Source organism: Hippichthys cyanospilos, chromosome 6 (genome assembly GCF_059441005.1).
Source record: "Hippichthys cyanospilos isolate Australia breed blue-spotted pipefish chromosome 6, RoL_Hcya_1.0, whole genome shotgun sequence".
NCBI lineage: Eukaryota > Metazoa > Chordata > Actinopteri > Syngnathiformes > Syngnathidae > Hippichthys > Hippichthys cyanospilos.
The window spans coordinates 16,072,835-16,092,912 of record NC_142374.1 but is presented as its reverse complement, the minus strand read 5'-3'; the positions used below and the strand labels follow the sequence as shown (position 1 = coordinate 16,092,912).

At 39.2% G+C, this 20,078-nt stretch overlaps 1 protein-coding gene across 1 annotated transcript; it reads right to left on the bottom strand.

Annotated features, from left to right (window-relative positions):
- Nucleotides 1-552: 552 nt before the first annotated feature.
- slc25a22a (solute carrier family 25 member 22a) lies at nt 553-19,778 on the bottom strand. The gene is made up of 11 exons (XM_088417038.1): nt 19,653-19,778; nt 11,698-11,899; nt 11,496-11,621; nt 11,357-11,412; nt 10,612-10,702; nt 10,128-10,182; nt 9,557-9,617; nt 8,118-8,262; nt 7,891-8,045; nt 7,736-7,811; nt 553-6,579 (listed from the first exon to the last, which is right to left on the bottom strand). The coding sequence occupies exons 2-11, from the start codon at nt 11,715-11,717 to the stop codon at nt 6,426-6,428; spliced, it is 939 nt and encodes a 312-aa protein (XP_088273164.1). The 5' UTR covers nt 11,718-11,899; nt 19,653-19,778; the 3' UTR covers nt 553-6,425.
- Between the last annotated feature and the right edge of the window lie 300 nt (nt 19,779-20,078).

The window sequence follows — 20,078 nt, the reverse complement described above, 5'->3', positions numbered from 1 at the left end:
TTCAACTCAAGACACACAACCGCGTTATGAAATAAAGTATTGTTAGGAATAATTTAATACAATAATAATCTCCGTTTATTTATCATTTTGAATTGATGTAGTCAATGGCATGCATTGTCGTTCATAATTAAGTGTACAATTGTATGTAGTAGGAAGTATCAATCTTAGAACTTCATCCATCACCAACTGAATGTGCAAAGTATGTTTTGCTATAATGTACACTTCATTACAAACATGCAAGTGTGAATTTGAGCGTGAATGGTCACATGACCCGTCATTGATTGGCAACTAGTCAAGACAGTTGTGTGCCTCTCACTCGAAGTCATCTTCATATTTCAGCTTCCCCTTGACCCTGAATGAGTGGTAGAAAATGGATAGTTTGAATTTCAAGTACCTGTGAGCTTCTTGCAAGGTGGGTGTGAATTATTGACTCGTACTACATTCACATGCTCTCTGTCTTTTCAATGAAACGACGAAGGACAAACGGAAAGCTGCAGGACCTTGAAAGCATCTCCAGAGCAAGATTGTAAAAACAAACATGACCCAGAGTGATTTAGGGACAGTCAGTTTATTGAACAGCAAATTGTGACAGGAAACACTACATCTTATTTTGATGTTTTTACCATGGCATCGTAAACAATGCATAGGATATGTGTGTCAATCATCACACATGAAGATGAACACCCTCTATGTCATGAAGGTATTACTGTGGTGTTGGGGATTGTTGTCTTTTTTTAAAGTGCTGTGTAATGCACAATCCCTCTCGGAGGAAGTGAACAGAGGTCGTGTGGAGGGCTCAGATCCCAAAAGTTTGTGAAGGTCCCTGGTCACATTGTTTATACATTATTGTGATGCTGTCATTGACATGTTTATTTTTGTTGCTAGTGTTTGTGCCGTTTCTACGTATTGCATATCAGTGAGCTGGTTTTGTGTGCATGTGTCTTTTAGGTGACTGTGTAAAGCAATAAATCTTTAGATAAATTATTCACTAAATAATACATCTTATATCTAAGTTACATTCTTATATCTGATTCATTTAGAATATGTAGGCAATATATATTTTGTGGATAACTGCTCATAGTGCACACCATCACATGGATCTCTTTATGTTGTCTCAACACTTGTATCTTTTCAAATCAACTTAGAATACGTTTCACAATGGAATCTGTGTGTCTACTCGGCACGCCCTTTGGAACTGCGATCAAAGTGTGATTTTGTGTGCCTTTGTCCACCTTTGTGCTTACTTTAAGGACACTCAAAGTTGTCGTGCACCTCGGGCTCTATTTTTGTGACTCTCCTTTTTGTTTTTTACTGCTTTTTTTCTCCAGGCTGATGACATATCAATATTTGGGATGGTAGGGATATATGGTAGGGATTCAGGCTGATACAATTCCAATATTAGGCAGATTAAAGCTGTGCTTTCCGGTCGAACAATTTTGATAATGCGATATATTGATATAGAAAGTTTTCTACCTATTGTTCATATATTTACGATTGAGCGACCTTGCGCCGACGTTGAACATGATCTGAGATGGCCCGAAGGTTTGATCGACTTTCTGCCACCAAATTGTCATTGTGTGAATATCAGAAGCCACAGGCATTGGCACCAAAGCGCAATTGTGCTGTTTACAAAAATAGAGCCCTCGGTGTGGCGCAAACTCTCGGCACGGGGAGAGAGGGATGGCACACGAGTGTGACAGACAGACCTAAGCAAAGAGAACCACTACACATCAGCTACAACACTATACTGCCTGGACTCACGCACTCACGTAACCAAATTCACAAGGTCAGCAATAATTCATGGCATAAGTAAAGCTTCATGACTTACACAACATTGTCAAAGCGAACATAAAATAAAAACAGGAAAGGTTTTCAAAAGAAATCATTGACACAAAATTGGCATAATCACAGAACAGCACACATACAGTGACAACAGCAGTTGGAATGTCGAGAGAAGCGCAACACTCGTTTGCAATGATGAGCTTACACAAGCTATTTTCCCTGTGGCTCAGCTGTTCCAGTCATTACGGCCGAAGGTGCCGGGTGACCTTATGGCTTTCGCTTTCAGGCTGCCGACAATTGCCTGCATGTGATTCAGTCGCTTTTATTGGTGGCGCCTCCATCATAGCCCGGCCGCTTAATGGAGGGAGCGCCGTTCGAAATGACTGATGTTACATTTACAGTCCCAAGTCAGCGGGTCTCCGTTGGCCTCAGCCTGGGTACACTTCATTTCAGTGGGGCCAAAGGCTATTGGCTTGCTGCTTATTGTAGTTCTATCACCATTATATGACGTTTCATTTGGTCCCAGTAGACAACAGGGAGACTCGCGCGACCTATGGAAAGCCCCTAAGCATTTATTCAATATCCTTGATATCCAGCTTAAGGTCCATGTACTAGTGCGCTCTTTGTCTTCACTAGTTAGACAATTCGAAGGAATAGTGAAGCAACGAAGGAGCACTACAGTAGTAGAAAGATTGCACCTACTTCCTCCCAGTGACTGTATGAAATTTCTGCTTACTAGTAAGGCAGGGGCGTAGAAATAAACGTCAACACAAACTAATAATGTATGATACACAGAGTATGATTTACAATGACTTTTTAAAAAGACCTAAATACCGTACTGTATTAGATATTTTGACATTTAGTTGGACACGTGTACATCCTCTTTTAAATAGGAATTTGGCTCCGTTCAGAATTATTCAACCACTCACAGTCCAAGTCATGGTAAATTGGAGTCTTTACAAACCTTCCACAATTTAGACTGACTCTAATTAAGCTGAAATAAAATCCAGCTGGTCTGGTAGGCCTTTGCTGTTTTTGTTTTCTCGCAAACATCTGACTTTTTCGTTGTTTGAGGGTTTGAGGGGAAGGCTGGAGCACACTCTTCATTTTACATAGTTTTTTTTCTTTAAATTAACCATTTAAAAACAATAGCTAGAGGATTAAATGTTATTTGTTATGTATGTTGTTAAATACAATATTTTGCTGAAACAATTCTTTGACGACAAAATTACAAAATGGTTTGTTCCATAAAATACCTTAATGTAGCGCCAAAACAAATTTAATGCCATAAGTAGAACGGTATGTATAGCGTTCTCCTCAAATTGAAAGCAAATTGATCAGAAAATGGAAATGATAAATGAGGCAATATATTGTTTAATCGTTTTTGTGACTTCTTTGCTGTTTTTCTTTTTTTTTTTTCCCATCAAAAATGCTTTGCGCTGGGTAAGTTTAATCATTTACAGGAGTACAGCAATGAAAAATGGTGAAAAGCACTTCATTAGGAGGACGTTTTTTTGCATATAGTCAAAACCATGTGTGGCAAACTTGTGCACTAGTAGACATGCATGACTGTATTAGTCGTGACATATATATATTCATTAAATATGCGCCAAGTTAACACTAATTAGCAACGTGTTGTTGTCTCTAGTCATTTTCTAGTGAGGACAGAGAGCGCACTAATAGAGAAGGCGGATCTTAAGATGGATATCAAGGTTACTGAATTAAAGCTCAAGCAGCTTTCCAGCGAGACCTGCAGACTTGAGCTTGAGCTAAGAAGCACACACACAAACACACCTCCGAGCGTACATGTTCCCCATCGCATACCCCCGTCGGCATGCCGCATGTAAGCCAAAACGATGCTTGTTGCATTCCTTCATCATAACACAAAATCACCACACTACAGATAAGATGGGCGGGAGAGGTAGGTGTGCAAATAAGCCATCATGAACAAAACAAACAATACTAAAGCATAGACTCCATCTGCATATATACAATATGATTAAGGTGGACACGTCAACAAGACATACAGTACAAACATAGAGTTCCATACCACTCATAGATAAATAGTTCTTACTCCCACAAGATGAGTACACATTAAAAAGTTGCATCAGATATATCTACAGTGCAACAATACAGCAAAGTGGGCGCTAGAGCGGAATGTGATTGGATTAAAAAGACGTCAAAGTCACCTTGATCTCCGGTTAGATAAACCAATGGCAGGGCTTTGAGGAAACCTTTGAGATATAACGGGGCTGCTTTCCCCGGCAGCTTAAAGCAAACGAGCGCAAATAGACAAGTATGTTTGGTAAACAAATTAAACATCCGTTTGGATTTTGGATTTCATGATAAAACTTTGTCATTAGCTCTTTGGATCCTTCCAGTTAAGTTCAGGTAAGTTTCATACATCGACTGAACTATTCTGTAAACAATGATTTAAAATAAAAATAAAAATAAAAAGCCTTCCATCATCAGGAACTGTACTATTTACTCACACAGCGGCGAAACAAGTCCTCGAGTAATTTTACTGCCTTGCTTAAGGCATTTTTTCTTGCTCCAGATACCCTCTTACTGAAATAAATTTCAAACCATTTATAGCAATATTTGTTAATGCTCTGCTTTGAATTAAAATACGTCGGAAATACTGTGTTCAAATGTACAAGCGACAATGTTGAACCATTAAATAAAAAGTTAAAATAAAAATACGCCGGAAACGTGGTAGAAGGGCCGATTTCAAAATAAAGCTTAGTTTACCAAATAATTTATGGCTGCAAATATCTTGGTATGCTTTAAATTTGAAATAGCTTGACTATTACTTTTAATCCAACTGTTGCACTCAACTCCAGATAAAAACACTACGTCATTCTGAAATCACATTCAATTATAATTGCCGATAGAGGGTGCTAACAAACAACTTATTTGCACTGACATTAACATTGATTACTGTTGCCAGTGTTTACCAGTGGCTCGGGCTAGCATAAATTAGCCGTAAATTAGTCATTTATGCCATGATAGTCATAAATGACTCAGCACACTTTGACAGGAGAGTTGCCGTTCCCACCGATCACATTTCAACAAACCATGTTCACGCAAATAAGCTTTTTTCAACCGGCAAATTTGTCTCCTAGACCAAATTCATGGGGAGGGATTAGGAGGGGGAAATTAAGAAACAAAAAAACCAAACATTTGATTATCAAGAATTGAGTTGGCCATTAATAATCAAGTGGAAATATGTTATTTGGTCTTCTGTGTTTATAATTATTTTTCACCACGCAAAATAGATCGCCATGCATTCCCAGTATATTTTCATGATAGCAGAGTTAGACTCCCTAGATTTAAACATCTGCTATGTCAATGCTCTGTGGACCCAAGTTGATTCTGGGATAGCGTCTGTGCGGGGGTCTGAAAGTATTGCACACTGTATCCCCAGTCTACACAACAGAAGAATCTAGAAGTCAATGTGGTTGCATTACATGGAATCTGATCTACTTAAAAAAAAAATCATCTTCTGGTTTAAGGGTTGTGGCTTCTCGGGTGTGCTGGTATCACAACAACACTTTACCTGAACTACACTGCTCCAAAAAATGATAAAGGGAACACGTTTTTGTCCCCGTGTAATTCCAAGTCGGGCACACATAACATGCAAGCCATGGCGATGAAGAATTAATTCTCAGTTTGGCCGGTTTGGCATGACTCCGATGCCTTCTCCGCAAGAACATGCATGAGGCCTTATCTGCTGCCCACACAAGTTACTCAGGCAGTGCAGATCCTCCAGGATGACACATGAGTAATGACCATGGCCAGAAGGTATGTTGTGCAGTGTGGAGGAGAAACCAGGAGACCCATAAATACACCTGTACACCGCTATAGAACTGCCAGAAACAAGCAGGACACTCATCTGCATGTTCATAAACGTTACAGGGAGCGCAGATGGGGATGTGGAGGACATACACATTGGCAAGACAAGGAAATTAGATGAGCCTGTGATCTAATGCTTATATTTTCATGTAACAATTGAGTTGATGTGATTGGTTATCATTTTTTTTTTTTTTAAATCAAAGAATTCAACTTTGTAATCCAAGTTACATATTTTGGCCTGAAACGATGCGTCCCTCCAGTGTTCCCTTTATATTTTTCAGCAGTGTGCTTTTTTTTTCCGAGACAAGCGTTGGGAAAATATCCTGAATAGTATTGTTAGTAAAAATCTCGATATGTGTGCTTATAATTAAGTTAAGTGCACTATTCTATTTTTAATGCGGCTAATCTATTCGATTTGGAGAGAAGCGCTATTTTAATTAATTAGGTAAGGAGGAGCTCGCAAAACCGCAGCAACCAAAGGCAGTCGGCCTACCTTGAAATTTCCACAATCATAAATATAAAACAACATGTTTTGTCGTTACAAATTCAGCCTCCTTCAAAAATCCAAGCTTGCAGCTTGATCGCATTGATATGTGCCGACATGGGCAACCTGGCGGCAAACGGAGGCTCCCTCCTACATGATTCAGACATTCAAGACAATTTGAAACTAAAATGTAGCACACGATCATTAAAAATACAAACATAAGTCTGTAAGAATGAGATGACTCCTCACGCAGGTGGCGGGTGTGATGCGATCCGGGCTGGAAAGGCAGACGAGGATGTGCTTCCTAGTGGTCCCTTTTAGGTAAGAAGCTGAGGATGTACTCGCCCACGCCCAAGAAGTAGACCACCTGGGCGATGCCAAAGAGAGGGGCAATCACCAAGGCTCGGCAGTAGGCCCCCTTCAGAAAGGCTGACGGACCCTCGTTACGCAAGATTTTCCTACAAAGCCCAAATGACAGAGCATTATAAACACTCTAAGAACAGTTGGGTCAAAAATGGACTCCTTCACTCCTGAGATTGGACTACATTTTCTTGGATGTTTTAGCAAAACAACTCATGTTGTTCATTGTCTTGTACAAATACTGTAACGCGGTTATTGAGGGATGATTTGTGGAAAAGAAGCTATAAAGTTGGGGTAGCTTGGCCCAAGAGGTGGATTAGTCCATTTTTGACCCAAATTGTTTTATTTATTTTATCCATATGTTTATGGATACCATTTATTGTGGTAGGAACATATGAAGTGCTTGGAGGATGTTAACTGTAAAAGAAACCAGGAAGTTGTATCAACTTGGAGGGGTGAGAAAGTTGAGTTCAATTCGTGATGCAAACTAGCCTATTTTGTATCCAAGAATTTTAGCTACCATGTGATATGGTAGAAAATATCTAAAAAAAAAAGACTTTATTATTGTTTTATAAAAAATAACCTTTTTTTGTAAGGAGAACCCAGGAAACTGGGTCATCTTCTTCCATAGTAGGCAATTGCTCCACTTTTAGACCCAAACAGGTGTATTTTTCATCCAAGTCCTTTTAGACAGCATTTGTTGTGGTCGACAAAACTGTCCTTTTATTGTTTAATATAAAAAAATCCAATTAGGGGGGTATGTTTTATAACACAGAAAGTTAGGTCCGCATGGCCCAAATAGTGGATTGGTTTTGTTATGTCAGAAAACTACCTATTTTTAAATTTGCTATCTGTTTTTATTCCTATATACAGTACATATATAGGAATATATAAACTACGGTATATTTTAAAACAATTTAGTTGAATATAACCCAATTATGGGTTAAAAAGGACTGAGCCAATACTTAGTTCAATTTGACTCAATTGTCTGGGTTTTGCACAAAACATCCCCAGAAAATGGGATGTTTGGTATAAGACAACAACCCAGAAAGTTGTGCCAAAAAACAGTCCGGTACCTTTTTGAAGAAAAAAAGACTAACCCAACATTCGGAGTTATTTATTCAACCTAATTGGATGTCTCTGGCCTCTTTTCACCCAATTTGGGTTATTTTTTTGATGCTACTGTTTTTAGAGTGCAAGGTGGCCGCAAGTCATGTCGTGTAAGCGACAAGAGCGAAGACACGATGAGGTCACCTGATGCAGTCAGTCACGCCGCTGTACGTGTCCTCTGCGCTCCCCCGGTTCAAAGACTGAAGTCTTGTCTTTATCACTGCGGCGTACAGAGTTGGGGTCAGAATATCAGGCGGGTTCACGTCACACCAATAACGCGCACCGAGATCTCTACTCACCGTCGACCGGGTTGACCGCAACGGCCGCCGTGCTACCCGCTAAGCAGCCCGATATGAATGATACGTAAAAAGGAGCGGGTCCCTCTGCCCCTCGCTTTCCGAAATTATTCAGGTTAGCAAAAAGAGGGAAATAAATGATGGAGAATGGAACGTCCCTGGGACACAAAAGACAATGCCAAATAATTAGCGCGAATAAAACTTACGCCGCTGTGCCAGCTTTGTTTTACCTGAGCAATGTGGCGCCAAGTCCCTTGTATAATCCAGCAATTCCCTTTTCCCTCAGTAATTGTCTGGTGAGCTGCATTGCAGTTGGCGACTTGGGTTCCACCGTGCCTGCTGGCACCGACTCGGGCATCAGCTTCCTCTGAGCCGCTGCGCAGCAGGAAAACAATGCAATGATGAGGAAAAATTCACTTTGAAATTTTTCAGTAGCGATCAGTGGGAACGTTTCTTTCTGAGTCTTGATGATTTGATATAGAGTTTTTGTCTGACTGAGTGAGTGAGGTATGGGCTCTTTTTTTAAAAGTGGAGAAGATGAAATCAATCACCGCTCAGCGGATTTTGTCCAAGTTTGGACATGCGGCATTCACACGCTGGGCCGTGATTGGTCGTTACCCGAGACCTGTGCAAGTGGCAAAATGGCCACTATTAGAGGTGGATAAAAGCAGGGTGGATTTTAATACTTTACAGGATATTAATTTTACTAAGTAATTTTTACAAGTAAAAAGGCAATATTTTGCCTTTTTGTGTCTTCGCACTTTTTTTAAAAGTGGAGAAGATGAAATCAATCACCGCTCAGCGGATTTTGTCCAAGTTTGGACATGCGGCATTCACACGCTGGCCCGTGATTGGTCGTTACCCGAGACCTGCGCAAGTGGCAAAATGGCCACTATTTGAGGTGGATAAAAGCAGGGTGGATTTTGCTACTTTACAGGATATTAATTTTACTAAGTCATTTTTACAAGTAAAAAGGCAATATTTTGTTCATAGTGAATTTGATAACCACATAGTTTTTCATATACATAATACGTTTAAAAGCGCATTGTTTCACTTGCTGTCGATTGAAAATGACATCACATGTAATCAGGACTCAGAAGAACCAATCACACCTTTCCTGTTTTCTTGGTTTGGTCATGTGACATTCACAAGCTGATTACCTGAGCTTTGATGACTGCATCTAATGTCATACTCAGTTCACAGAAAGATATTCATTGTACTGTACATGAAAAATAAATGTGTTATCAAATTAATTACAGTCAAAATATTAACTTTATATGACTAAAAATAAAAATATCTAAATGAGCAAAGTATTCATTCGATTCATGTGCAATGTTAGTCAGAATGAGGTGTTTAGACAAGTGGGGCTGAATAAAATATTGTGAAAAACATTTTGGGTTAACTTCTCTTTAAATAATAATATTCACGCTCTAGATTCCAAACATTCATACATTGTCACTAAAGGAGAAGATATAAAAAGATATATTTTTACAGTGATACATTCGATGCACGCCCACTAGTCTAAAACCAATATTGTGATTAATTCTGCATTTTTAATTCAGACAAGGATGGGTGCATTTGTTGTAATTGCCTCAAAAAACACATGAGGTCGCTATTTCTCCAATTTATGAACCAACACAAAACCATAGTAACAATTCCATTCACTTACCAATACGTCCAGCATCTTGGAGCTGAATTTTCAACATCTCCATAGGAGTAGTGACAATAACCTACATCAGGAGACAAATTACAAGTTAAACATATTTTACTGCAGCAAAATGTGATTCCAATCATTGCTATACCCCACTGAACTATCAAAAGTGTGTTTTTCATCCAAGCTAAAGTTAAGTACAGTACTCGTTTTCGTGTTATTCAAACAGGACGTACCAGTTAACTGTCTTAAGAGTTAAATGGTCATGTTAGCAGCTACAATCTTAATCCAAGGCTAGCTACATTTAATCTAATCATGTTCTTTGGACTTGAAGCCTTTGCCCTCACTGCCAAAGGGCAATTTCCTTTGAGTCACTCAGTGGACGCAGCCAAGCAAAACGGAGCTGACGTATCACCTGGAAACAATACTTCACATTCCAATCCTAAGAGCAAGCTTCAAATTTACGTCCATATGGTGTTGGCTAATTGCTGCTGTGGGCAGAGACAAACGAGGGAGGAATTTGGGGTTCTGCAGACGAGCGGCAGCAGTTCCAGATGGAGAACAGCAGGATGCCATCTCATTTACTCACCTGGCAAGTGCCTGCACCGCACCCAGCCAGCATCTCTTTGAGCAAAGTGAGCTTTCTGGAAAGATAATAAGCAAATAAATGGAAAAATGAGAAAACATACAAGTGAATAAATAATTGACAAGATGCTGGGCCGGTCAAGTCAATCATTCATCAGCCTGGATGTATGTCACCACAAAGACGGACACAATGTTCTCATGAGGGACAGCGAAAAGTAAAAACCTTAAAGCACATAGCTGCTAGCGAAAATTAAAGAAGAAAAATAAACAAGATTACAGATCAGATTACTGGTGCCTTGCATACAAGTAAACACTTGTCAACTGTTGCCATGCAATATTTGCCACCTCAGTGGTGATGAAAGAAGAGCGGAGGACTAACTGGGGGTCTCTGTAGGAACGCGGTGAGCTAATGTGTCATGTTACATGTTAGTCGACGTGATAATCACTGTGTGAATGTGAGGCAGCCTGCAATTGTGCTAATCCCTCACCCATCCTTGGAGAGGTGATGCCTGAAGAAGTCATTGGCGGCCAATTTGATGGCTTTCTCTGGTGTGACCAGTGTTAAATTCACCGCCGCTCCTACGAACAAGTGGGAAAGCAAAAATGACCGAACAGGAAGAAAAAAAAAAGAAACAATGAAGATAAAGATTCCAAATTCAGTGGGAACACAAAAAGTGCCTCTAATGTTGCACAGTTACGAACTTAAACATCATTTTCAGTAAAGGCAATTGCTTGAATATCTTAAAAAGAGATATTTTTTGAAGAATTCAATTTAAAAAGCGAATCTCATATTGATTCAGCGGATTGTGAAGACAACCCCAACTAAGCTGGACAACGGCACAAAAAAATAAGTGCATGAAAAAAATACAGTCAGTGACTCATCTGTACATCATGTGATCATTAAAGAGGAAACAGATTGCCCTGTCTGCTTCAGTTATCTAATAATACAAAGGGACAAAATAGACGAGAAACGTGTACTGTAGTATATTTAAGAGGACTGCACTTGCGCATGGCCAAAAAAAAAAGTGTCTCCACACTTTACTTTTTTGCTATGGATATTGTCAGACTTTTCAAAACATATATGGGCAATCCAAGGGTGTATCCCACTTCTCGTCCAAAGTCAGCTGGGATAGGATAGCTACCTCGCCAATGATCCAAAATAGGAAGTTTATCCATCATCCACATCTCATATCTTTTGACTTTTCTTGCTATCTTCATTTTTATTTTACTCACCTCTGTACATCCCAAAGTAGCCCTCTGACCGGATGGTCTTGATAAGGCAGTCTGACCTGAAGGATTAGACAAAAAAAAAAAAAAAAGTATTACACAAAAACGCTGATGCAGATCTTATGTATAAAAAGACAAAACGTACATGCTGGTGTAAAGGCGAGATCCATTTTGCTGGTTTTGCAAGCGAGTCTTGGCCAAGTCGATGGGAAACACGCAGGTGACTCCAATTAGACCAGCGACACCCCCATTGATCAATTTGGCAGGCAAACTGGAAGAGAAAAGCATAGATGAGCGAGATAAATACAAGGTCAACTTTCTGCTATATTTGTAGCATATAAACTTGCCTGATCTGCTTGTCAGCCATTTATATGAAGCCCTGGCTCCTCTCTGTTTTCGTCACTGTGGCCGTTGGCTGTGAACGGTGGGGGCAGTCGTTTTTTTATGTTTGCTTGTTTGTTTCCCAAGGGTCTCGCAGTCAAGTGGGATTATAGATTTGAAAGGTCTTTTTTGTCTTCTTGCACTCGCTGCCGGTTACGTTGGGGATACCTGAAACAAAAAGAGATTTCAAGAAAATAAATCAATTTTGTTTATGCTGAAAACAAACCTGATTCCAAACCTTTTTATCTTAAGTAAATCTGTGGGTTTCTCCTTTTCTTCGAGGCCCCCCTTGCCATGCTGCTAAAATGTTGTTTATTATACTGGGACCTAACCCCCTGACCATAAAACTTATAATGACTACCCTGGCACATATTGAACATTTGTGAACCTTTGTGAAATAAGTTTTTTAAGCTATATCAATCTGAATATGTTGTTGAAATTCTGATCAAGCATTTTTCATGAATTTGTCCGTGCCACTCAAATGAAAACACAGTTCAGAATCCAGACTATTAGAATGAAAAGATTAACAAAGGCAAAATAATTGAATTTAGCTCCCAAAATGTTTTTAAGACGCTTATGTTGTTCCGGATGCGTTTCTGTGCAGCGTCTTTTTAATAGTGCAGTATTCGCTTGTAACAGTCATTCAGAGACGCCATTTGTTTTGTTTTGTTTTGTTTTGTTTTTTTAGGCAACACAATAAATAGGCCAGATGTTCTCTGTGCCTCACTGTGTGAAGATGCTTCCTCTTCTCACTCTCAATCTCCCCACCCACTGCCTCCACCAATCACGGACCACCTCTGCATGAGACCCAAGCCCGCCTCCCCCTAGCAGAGCGCCTCAGTCACGAGTCACGACTCCCAGCTTTTCCAAATCTTAAGCTGCTTCTTTGTGTACAACCCGCATGAGCAAATATAATTATGCCGTCACACTCCGCTTGGACAGGTTGCACGAGTAAGGATGTTTCCATTGCAGATAGCATGGGGGCAGCTGTGCTTTGCTGTGTTTTGTTTGGATAGCTTGAAGCACCCCTAGCCCCGGCGCCCCCCCGTCCACATCAGGCCCCTCCCATTGGCGGAGAACGGACTGTCTGTGTGTATGTCGAGTCAAAGGTCAGACGAGGTCGGGAAAACGCCACTGGCAACTTTTTACAAGGTCTTTTTATTCAGTAACTAAAATGCTGTAGTCATGTTAGCGGAAATATCTGAGAAAATAACATGTCTTAGATATGTTTGTATTAGATGACATGAGAAGCAGCAGAAGTTGGAAATGCAAACACATGAAAATATCATCAGAGTTCCCTCTGACCTTGACATGTTTGCTATGTTGTGGTGTGTTTGAAAAAGACGAGCATTTTATTTCCCTAGGATGTGATATTTGTGTTTATTTATAGGCAACTTAACCGGTAAAACACTGTATGAATGCCATCCAGCGCAAGTTCTGCCTTTACAAAAATAATGCTCACATGTTTCTTTGTGTTTATTGTCCCACTTTACACACGCACAAAAAAATCCACACATCTGGAATATATTGTGGCATTTTGCAAACATTTTAGGACAATTAAGATAAAATTATTGCATTCATTACATAAAACAAAATTAAAATTAACCCATTACAACCAAATAACATATTTGACATTTTTTTTAATAGTCCAGAAATTCACTCCCAGGTACTTACTCGGATTCTTTTCCATTTTTTTTTCCAAGTGTTTAGCCGAAGGAGCGTCTAAAAATGGCTGGTACTTAATGAATAAAGTACTAAAGTAATCAATTATTTTAGTTGATTCGTTACGAAACAAACCAATTACTTCATACATGCAGTAGCAGCCAAAAAAATGACCCCAAATTTCCTTTTAAGCTTACAGTATATGGTATTGGCCATTTTTTTAGCCATCCCCGCAGCTCTACTTGTCCAATGTAGTCTATCGTCACACAATACCGCGCTGTCGCATTGATACGTTATTTATTTGCCCTACAGTCTTTTTGCCTGACTGTGCTGTCATGACAATCAGAGTGTGTGTGAAAAAGACAAGTGGCCTCAGTGCGCAGCGTCTGCAGAGTGCCATCACTCGCCGACCAAATCCCAGAAGTATTCCTTTTTGGAAGCAAGCCGAGGCTTTAATTACTTCCCACTAGACTCCGCATTTAGTAAGTACAGCACAGGGTGGTGTTACATTGCATAAAGGCGCAGTTTCGAAAATGTATGGTCATGGTTCAATTGTATGTACTGGTCTAGTTGCATTAGTTGCATTTCATGGGGCTTCATTTTCCGACCACTAGCATATAGTGCTGTAGTTCCCTTTTTTCAACGCACACCATCGCCACCTACAGAACTGGAGTGGAACTCTGTTATCATGCACATCTGCAGTCGAAAAATATTTTAGGAATGTTACGCCATGAAGAAGATCACATGGAGAGTTAAACCCTGACACTCACACATTTTAAAGTTTGTCCCTTTAGACAGATAAGCAGTGATGAGTAAACAGAGCGATTGTGAAAGTATTCTCTGGCACAGAACCTTGAACCGGGCACTTTAAGCACCCATTGGACACGTTCAATAAAAGCGTTGTGTGCGCCCACTGACTCTGACTGATAACAGCTTGTGCTGTGACCCTTGTTCATCATTTCAACAATGAGCCCATAAATAATGCTTACTCACAAGGCTCGCGCCAGGGAGCGAGGAAAAACAACAAGTTCAAAAAGAAAGAACGTGAGACTGTTCAAATGGAGTCCGGGCATTTCTATGAATGTCATTTTCGAGGAATACAAGGAGAAACATTTGAAGACATGCTAAACAACCAAGTGACAGTTGTAATGTGTTGTTTTACATTTAAGCGTTTTGCTACAAATTAATGCTGCATTAGAAGTTTTAATAATGAGCAAGATTTGAAAAGGATCTAACGTCAAATAGAAGACAACGGCTGTACATTGTGAAATATTCCTCTTCAATTAAATTTAGGCTGAAATAGGACTTGGCAATATTAAATTTAAAATTGATTTTCATCAGTTATTCTGGACAGTATATTTTTTTAAATAGTTTTAACTGAAAAAAATAAACCGGGCAAACGTTTATTCAAACTATAAAAAAAATCCTGAGGAAAATATTGAGAGAATGATAATGTATACTGATTTAAAATCAGTTTTAACGTAAACTTAACATTCATAGCTTGTGCTTAACTTACTTGAATGTCACAATTAACTCATTCAACCACAGATGTGTTTTTAGGTATTTTATATATTTATATTTAATGAATTTAGACGTTCAATCCAAGGTATTCATTTATTTATTTTAAATGTTAAGCTAAAGGAAGGTCAGAAAATGGATGCTAATGAATGAGTTAACTATTGTAAACATGTCTTATAAACCACTCATCCAGCATTCTGACATTTTTGTAAAACAGTGATTTTACATTTCAGCTTATTTTCAAATCTTGATTTTTAAAATGTTTAATTAATCAAATTAATTCCATTTTTGAAGGTCAGTATTTTTCAACCACGGTGCTGTGGCACAGTCGCATTCCATGAGATATAATCAGGTGTGCTTTGGGAAATTAACTAATTTCACATGTTTTTCATTTATTTTTGGAAACATAATGTGCCACTTTTGGCTACAGGAGCAGTGTGTTGCAGTTGCCACCTATAGGTGGCAGCAAGTACTTTGAGACAAGCTCTTAAGGGGTGTTAAACGATATTTATTTGATTCTTGTTGGTTAGAATCAGTTTCAAATTTTAGAAATGTTGGTGTGCCTTGAAATTTTTCCAAAGAAGAATGTGTGCCCTTGTTCTAAAAAGATTGAAAAACACAGTTATAGGTACAGTATATTGCAACCGAGTTTTTTTTTTTTTTTTTTTAAACATTCCAAAAAAAATCATAAGCGAATCACTTGAATTCAGTGTAACAACATGCACTTCTTTCTATGAATAACGTCTAAGTATGACACCGGTGTATGTATAATGTGTATTCATTCAGCACGCTTGATAAAAAATTCCTGTTGGTTAGAATCAGTTTCAAATTTTTGAAATTTTGGTGTGCATGTGTGGGTGAATTTCTAAGCAGTTTGTCATTTGTGGCAAATCAAATATGAAACGCACAAATGATACCACGCCCACATCGTAGATTATTTTGAAAAATCTTTTTTTTTTTTTTCCCGCTTGTTCTCCCTGGCCTTTAGATGCTATAGGTCAAATCTGAATATATATATATATATATATATATATATATATATATATATATATATATATATATATATATATATATATATATATATATATAGTCAAAGCTTTAAAGTTTTCTTCAGTAAAATGACAACACATTCACTAAAAGAGTGTGTAGGTATGCAAATTTCCTGAGCCAGTCTAAAAGAAAATAAGTACGCACATTTAGACACGTCCTTCCAACAAGCCCTAAAGTGACGTTTCGCTTTCAACGGCGTCGCAGATAAGACGAATGAAAAGTGATGACACAGCGCAGCAGTGCTGCTTGATTTGATCGGCTCTGATGTATGCACAGAAGAACACTCACCAAAAGGACAAAAATAACACTGTAATAGCTGTGAAATCTGTAGTCCAAATCACCTCAGGTTAATTTACAAGGCAAACTCTTTCCACTCATTCAAATGGGAGTACCTCATGCGTCACGCCTCCTTGGCAGTCTTCATGTGGCGAACACAGTGGAAATAGGACCCTCACTCATTGACAGTGTGGCTTGGTGAATCATTACAGGAAGTGGCCCCACACTGAGGCATCACGTGAGCACGCCTTGACAAAAAAACAAAAACCTACTAGTACAGATTGGCCGCTTACTACCAGTGACAGATGTGATCAATTTGTATCACAGAAGACTACGTGAAAACATTGTTTGATTGCTAAGGCAACGTTTAAGAAAATAAGCTCATTGTGTTTATTTTCTCCACAAGTAGATATGGAGACCTTATGTTTCTCATTAACAATTATAGCGGAACATCGCATAGAACTTTGAACTGTCATGAGCGCACCCCGTGAGAGTTCATCAAACGTTTAGCTCCGATGTGTTTCGCTTGTTTGCAGGCACGCAATGCATCCGCTTATTGTGAGGAAAGAGCAAAAGGCTTAACAAAAGCCAAGAGATCAAGTCAACGTTTTTCACTTTTTCTTTGGTTTTGTTGGTGTGGGAAATGGCAGGGGATAGTGTCAGTCGCAGGGGCCAGCTTCAAGGACCGGGGAACAGATCTGGTCTGCTACATCATCTAATGTGGCCCACGAAAGCTAGTTACAAAAAGTGGATTCTCAATGTTTTCAAGGAAAGCTTCAACTATTGTCAGTTTTAAATTCCATCTTAAAACATATCTTTTTAGTCAGCATTTCGATCCAGTAAAGCCTGTGATTGTTCCATCAATATCCCTTTTTCCTATGATTTTCACGAGTTTAAATTTTATGTTTTGTTTTTCTTTTTGTGTGTGTGAAGTGTTTTAATAGTACTATCACAAGAAAGCGAATGCAATGTCCCATTGTTATTATTTATTACATATATTTATAACAGTTGAAAAACTAGTAGAAATTTTAGCAAGCATCATTGAAGTTGACGTGCTTGATTTGCTTTTGCAGGCTGCATAGAATGTTGCCAGAATTGGCCCTGGGGCCTTAAGTTTCAGACCTATTAAGTAGCCTAAAAAATAAGAGAGCAATGATGACATTTCAACATTAGCCCAGATTTTTTTTTTTTTATTTCTGTTGTAAAGTTCAAGTATAAGACATAGTGATACAAAATTGAAGCAATTCATTATCGTTATTGTTGTAAGAGTAAGGCAACATAAAATGTTTAATTATTTTACTCATGTTTTTTTTTTTATTAGTCAATGATCAACCTATTATTGGAATTCTATCCCGCCAAATAAAAGAATCAGCTTTAAAGAGTAAAAAAAAACTAAATTGCCAAGGCTAGCATAGTAGCTGCCAGAGCTGCGTTGAGGTTTACGGGATAAACTAAACTAGCGTTAGCTACAAACCGTTAGCTTCTGAAAAGCAGCACATACTTGATGTGGCATATTTGTTCCATGTGCCTTTGTGGTTAAAGGCGTTTTTACAAGTTGGAGAACATTTTAAAGCTCTCGCTTAGCTTTTAATTGCAGGAGCAGATGGTAGTTATTTCATTTTTGTAGCCATTTGTGAAATGCTATCTATTTTTGGACAGCATGGAGGAACAAGGGATGAACTATGTGGTGTCACAGATAAATCTGATTACTATTCCCTCTTGCCTCCAGCATGAGGATTATAAACCCACTCGTTTGCAATCTCCTTCTCGGTACAAGTGAGAGTTGTGAGCTAGCCACAGTAAAACACTTCCCGCACAGGTGCCATGTGCCTGTTGGAGTCCCACTACGAAAAAAAACATCTTCAGAGGCGTCCTTGCAAGGACGTGGTGTTGAGTTTAGTCTCTCTCGCTCTATGGCGCGGATATGGAATAACAAAAGCATTGTGCATGAGCTCGCCACAAGAACACACACACACAAAAAGCACAATATGCAGCATTGAAGCATCTGGTTTCACTTTACAGACTACAGTAAAAGTCTTGAATAACCTCAGTGTCTTTCACATGCAACAGCAGAGCACTGAAAGCCATTGCAAACATAGGCTTTGCAAGTGACATTCAAAGACATTCCCTCAAGGATTTAAGCATGTGCTCAAGAACTGATGCATACAAATTCAATAAGTGCTTCTCAAATGGGGTACACTTGGGGGGTATGTGAGATTTTAACAGGAAGTCTGCAGATATGAGCTAATGTAATGTATTTTTATTTTAAGGCTGTTGACAGGAATACGACATCTTTCTTTTCAAATTAAGAGATAATTGGAACATGAAGCAAATGTTTATGGTGACTCCTCTGTAAAATTTATTCTTCTGCGGATGCGCATTATCCTTCTAATAAAATAAAACTCATTGTTAAATGACCAAGCTTGTGGCGTTGCTGAATAAAACACACATAAAATACTAGCACAACGTCAAAGGATTATGTTTGTTTGTTTTGTTTTCATCCACAAAATCATTGTGGAGGTCAGGCGATCAGAAACAACATTTCACAGGAAGTACATCAATAAAAAAGGGCTGAGTACCATTGGATTGAGTCAAGCTAATGTTTTACAGAGGACAAACGGTGCACAAAACTTCCTATCAGGATGTACAGGATGACACACTACACCAAAAATGGTCTAGCTCATCAATAATTTCATGGCTGCAGGAATGTTTTTGCAGTGCCAGCAAGCCTCGTAATAAGCCATAAGCCAAGACCGGTGGTGAGGCGACATAGTTGACCTACTAAAACCAACAATTATTGTCAAGTCTCACATTTGCGTGACTTGTTTATTCAGCAACTCAATTGAGATGGTTCTTACACCGTAGTGTGCTTGGCGGAATATTTTGCAGAATCCGCAAGATTGATCCATCAGAATTACTAGCAACAGTGACAGCATCATTGAATCCACTATTACTAAGCTCTCTCCAAGCACACATGACACAGCGTCGCTGCAAATGCAAATATTATATCTCAATATGAGTATTATTATACACTATTGTACACAAAGCTAACAGCACACCTGTCCTATTATACACCGAATTGCTAGCATGTAAAATATGCAATAATAACGCATGAAAACCGTTCCGCTTTTTCTTCCTGCTCCTCATCACACAGCCTTATCAAATGACATGTCAAATAACGGCGATCTCGTACGCGTCGCTTTCTGTAGCCGACACGGGCTCGCCGGTTCTCGCCAAGCTTAGCTAGCGCGCTCGCGTCGACGTTTTGCGACAATTTTCCATCCATATGACGCAGTCGCGTCATTTTTTCAAATGCATTCCTCATAAGCATGTCGACCGAGAACGTCGTAGCATCTGTATGCTATCCGGCAGCCGCCACATGCACGCCAACAAAAAAAGAGCAATGAGTACATACCTCAAATATCTGCACCAGTTAACCCCTCTTTCACTCGTGTAGATAGTTAAATCAGAATCTTACACACTATGACAGTTTTCGGCTGACAGAGCGACTCACACCGGTCTTACTAGCATCTGAGTACCGGGGAGGGAGGAAGAGGAGGTGGGAGTAAGGTGGGGATGGAGGGAGGGAGGGTGCGAGGTAAGAAGGTAAGGGGAGGGAGGGGGAAGCTGACAAGAGGATGGAGGACGACTTGAATTAGAAAAAAAGGAAAGTGCTTCAAAAAAGCCGTCCTCTAGCGGTTTCATATTGAAAGTACACACGTAAGTGGATAAGAGAAAGGTGTAGGGGTTGGGGGATGGGAATAGAGTGACCTTGAAAAGCAGTGCAGAAAGAAAAGCAGTATTAAATAAAAAAATAAAAGCGTATGTCTTTACAGGAAAC

Bases quoted from the DNA above. Each gene is read 5' to 3' on its own strand.
- slc25a22a (XM_088417038.1), bottom strand. From the start codon at position 11,717: ATGGCTGACAAGCAGATCAG. The intron at 11,622-11,697 runs GCAAGTTTATAT...TTTCTCTTCCAG, and splicing joins ATGGCTGACAAGCAGATCAG to TTTGCCTGCCAAATTGATCA. The intron at 7,812-7,890 runs GTGAGTAGAGAT...TGTACGCCGCAG, and splicing joins TGCGGTCAACCCGGTCGACG to TGATAAAGACAAGACTTCAG.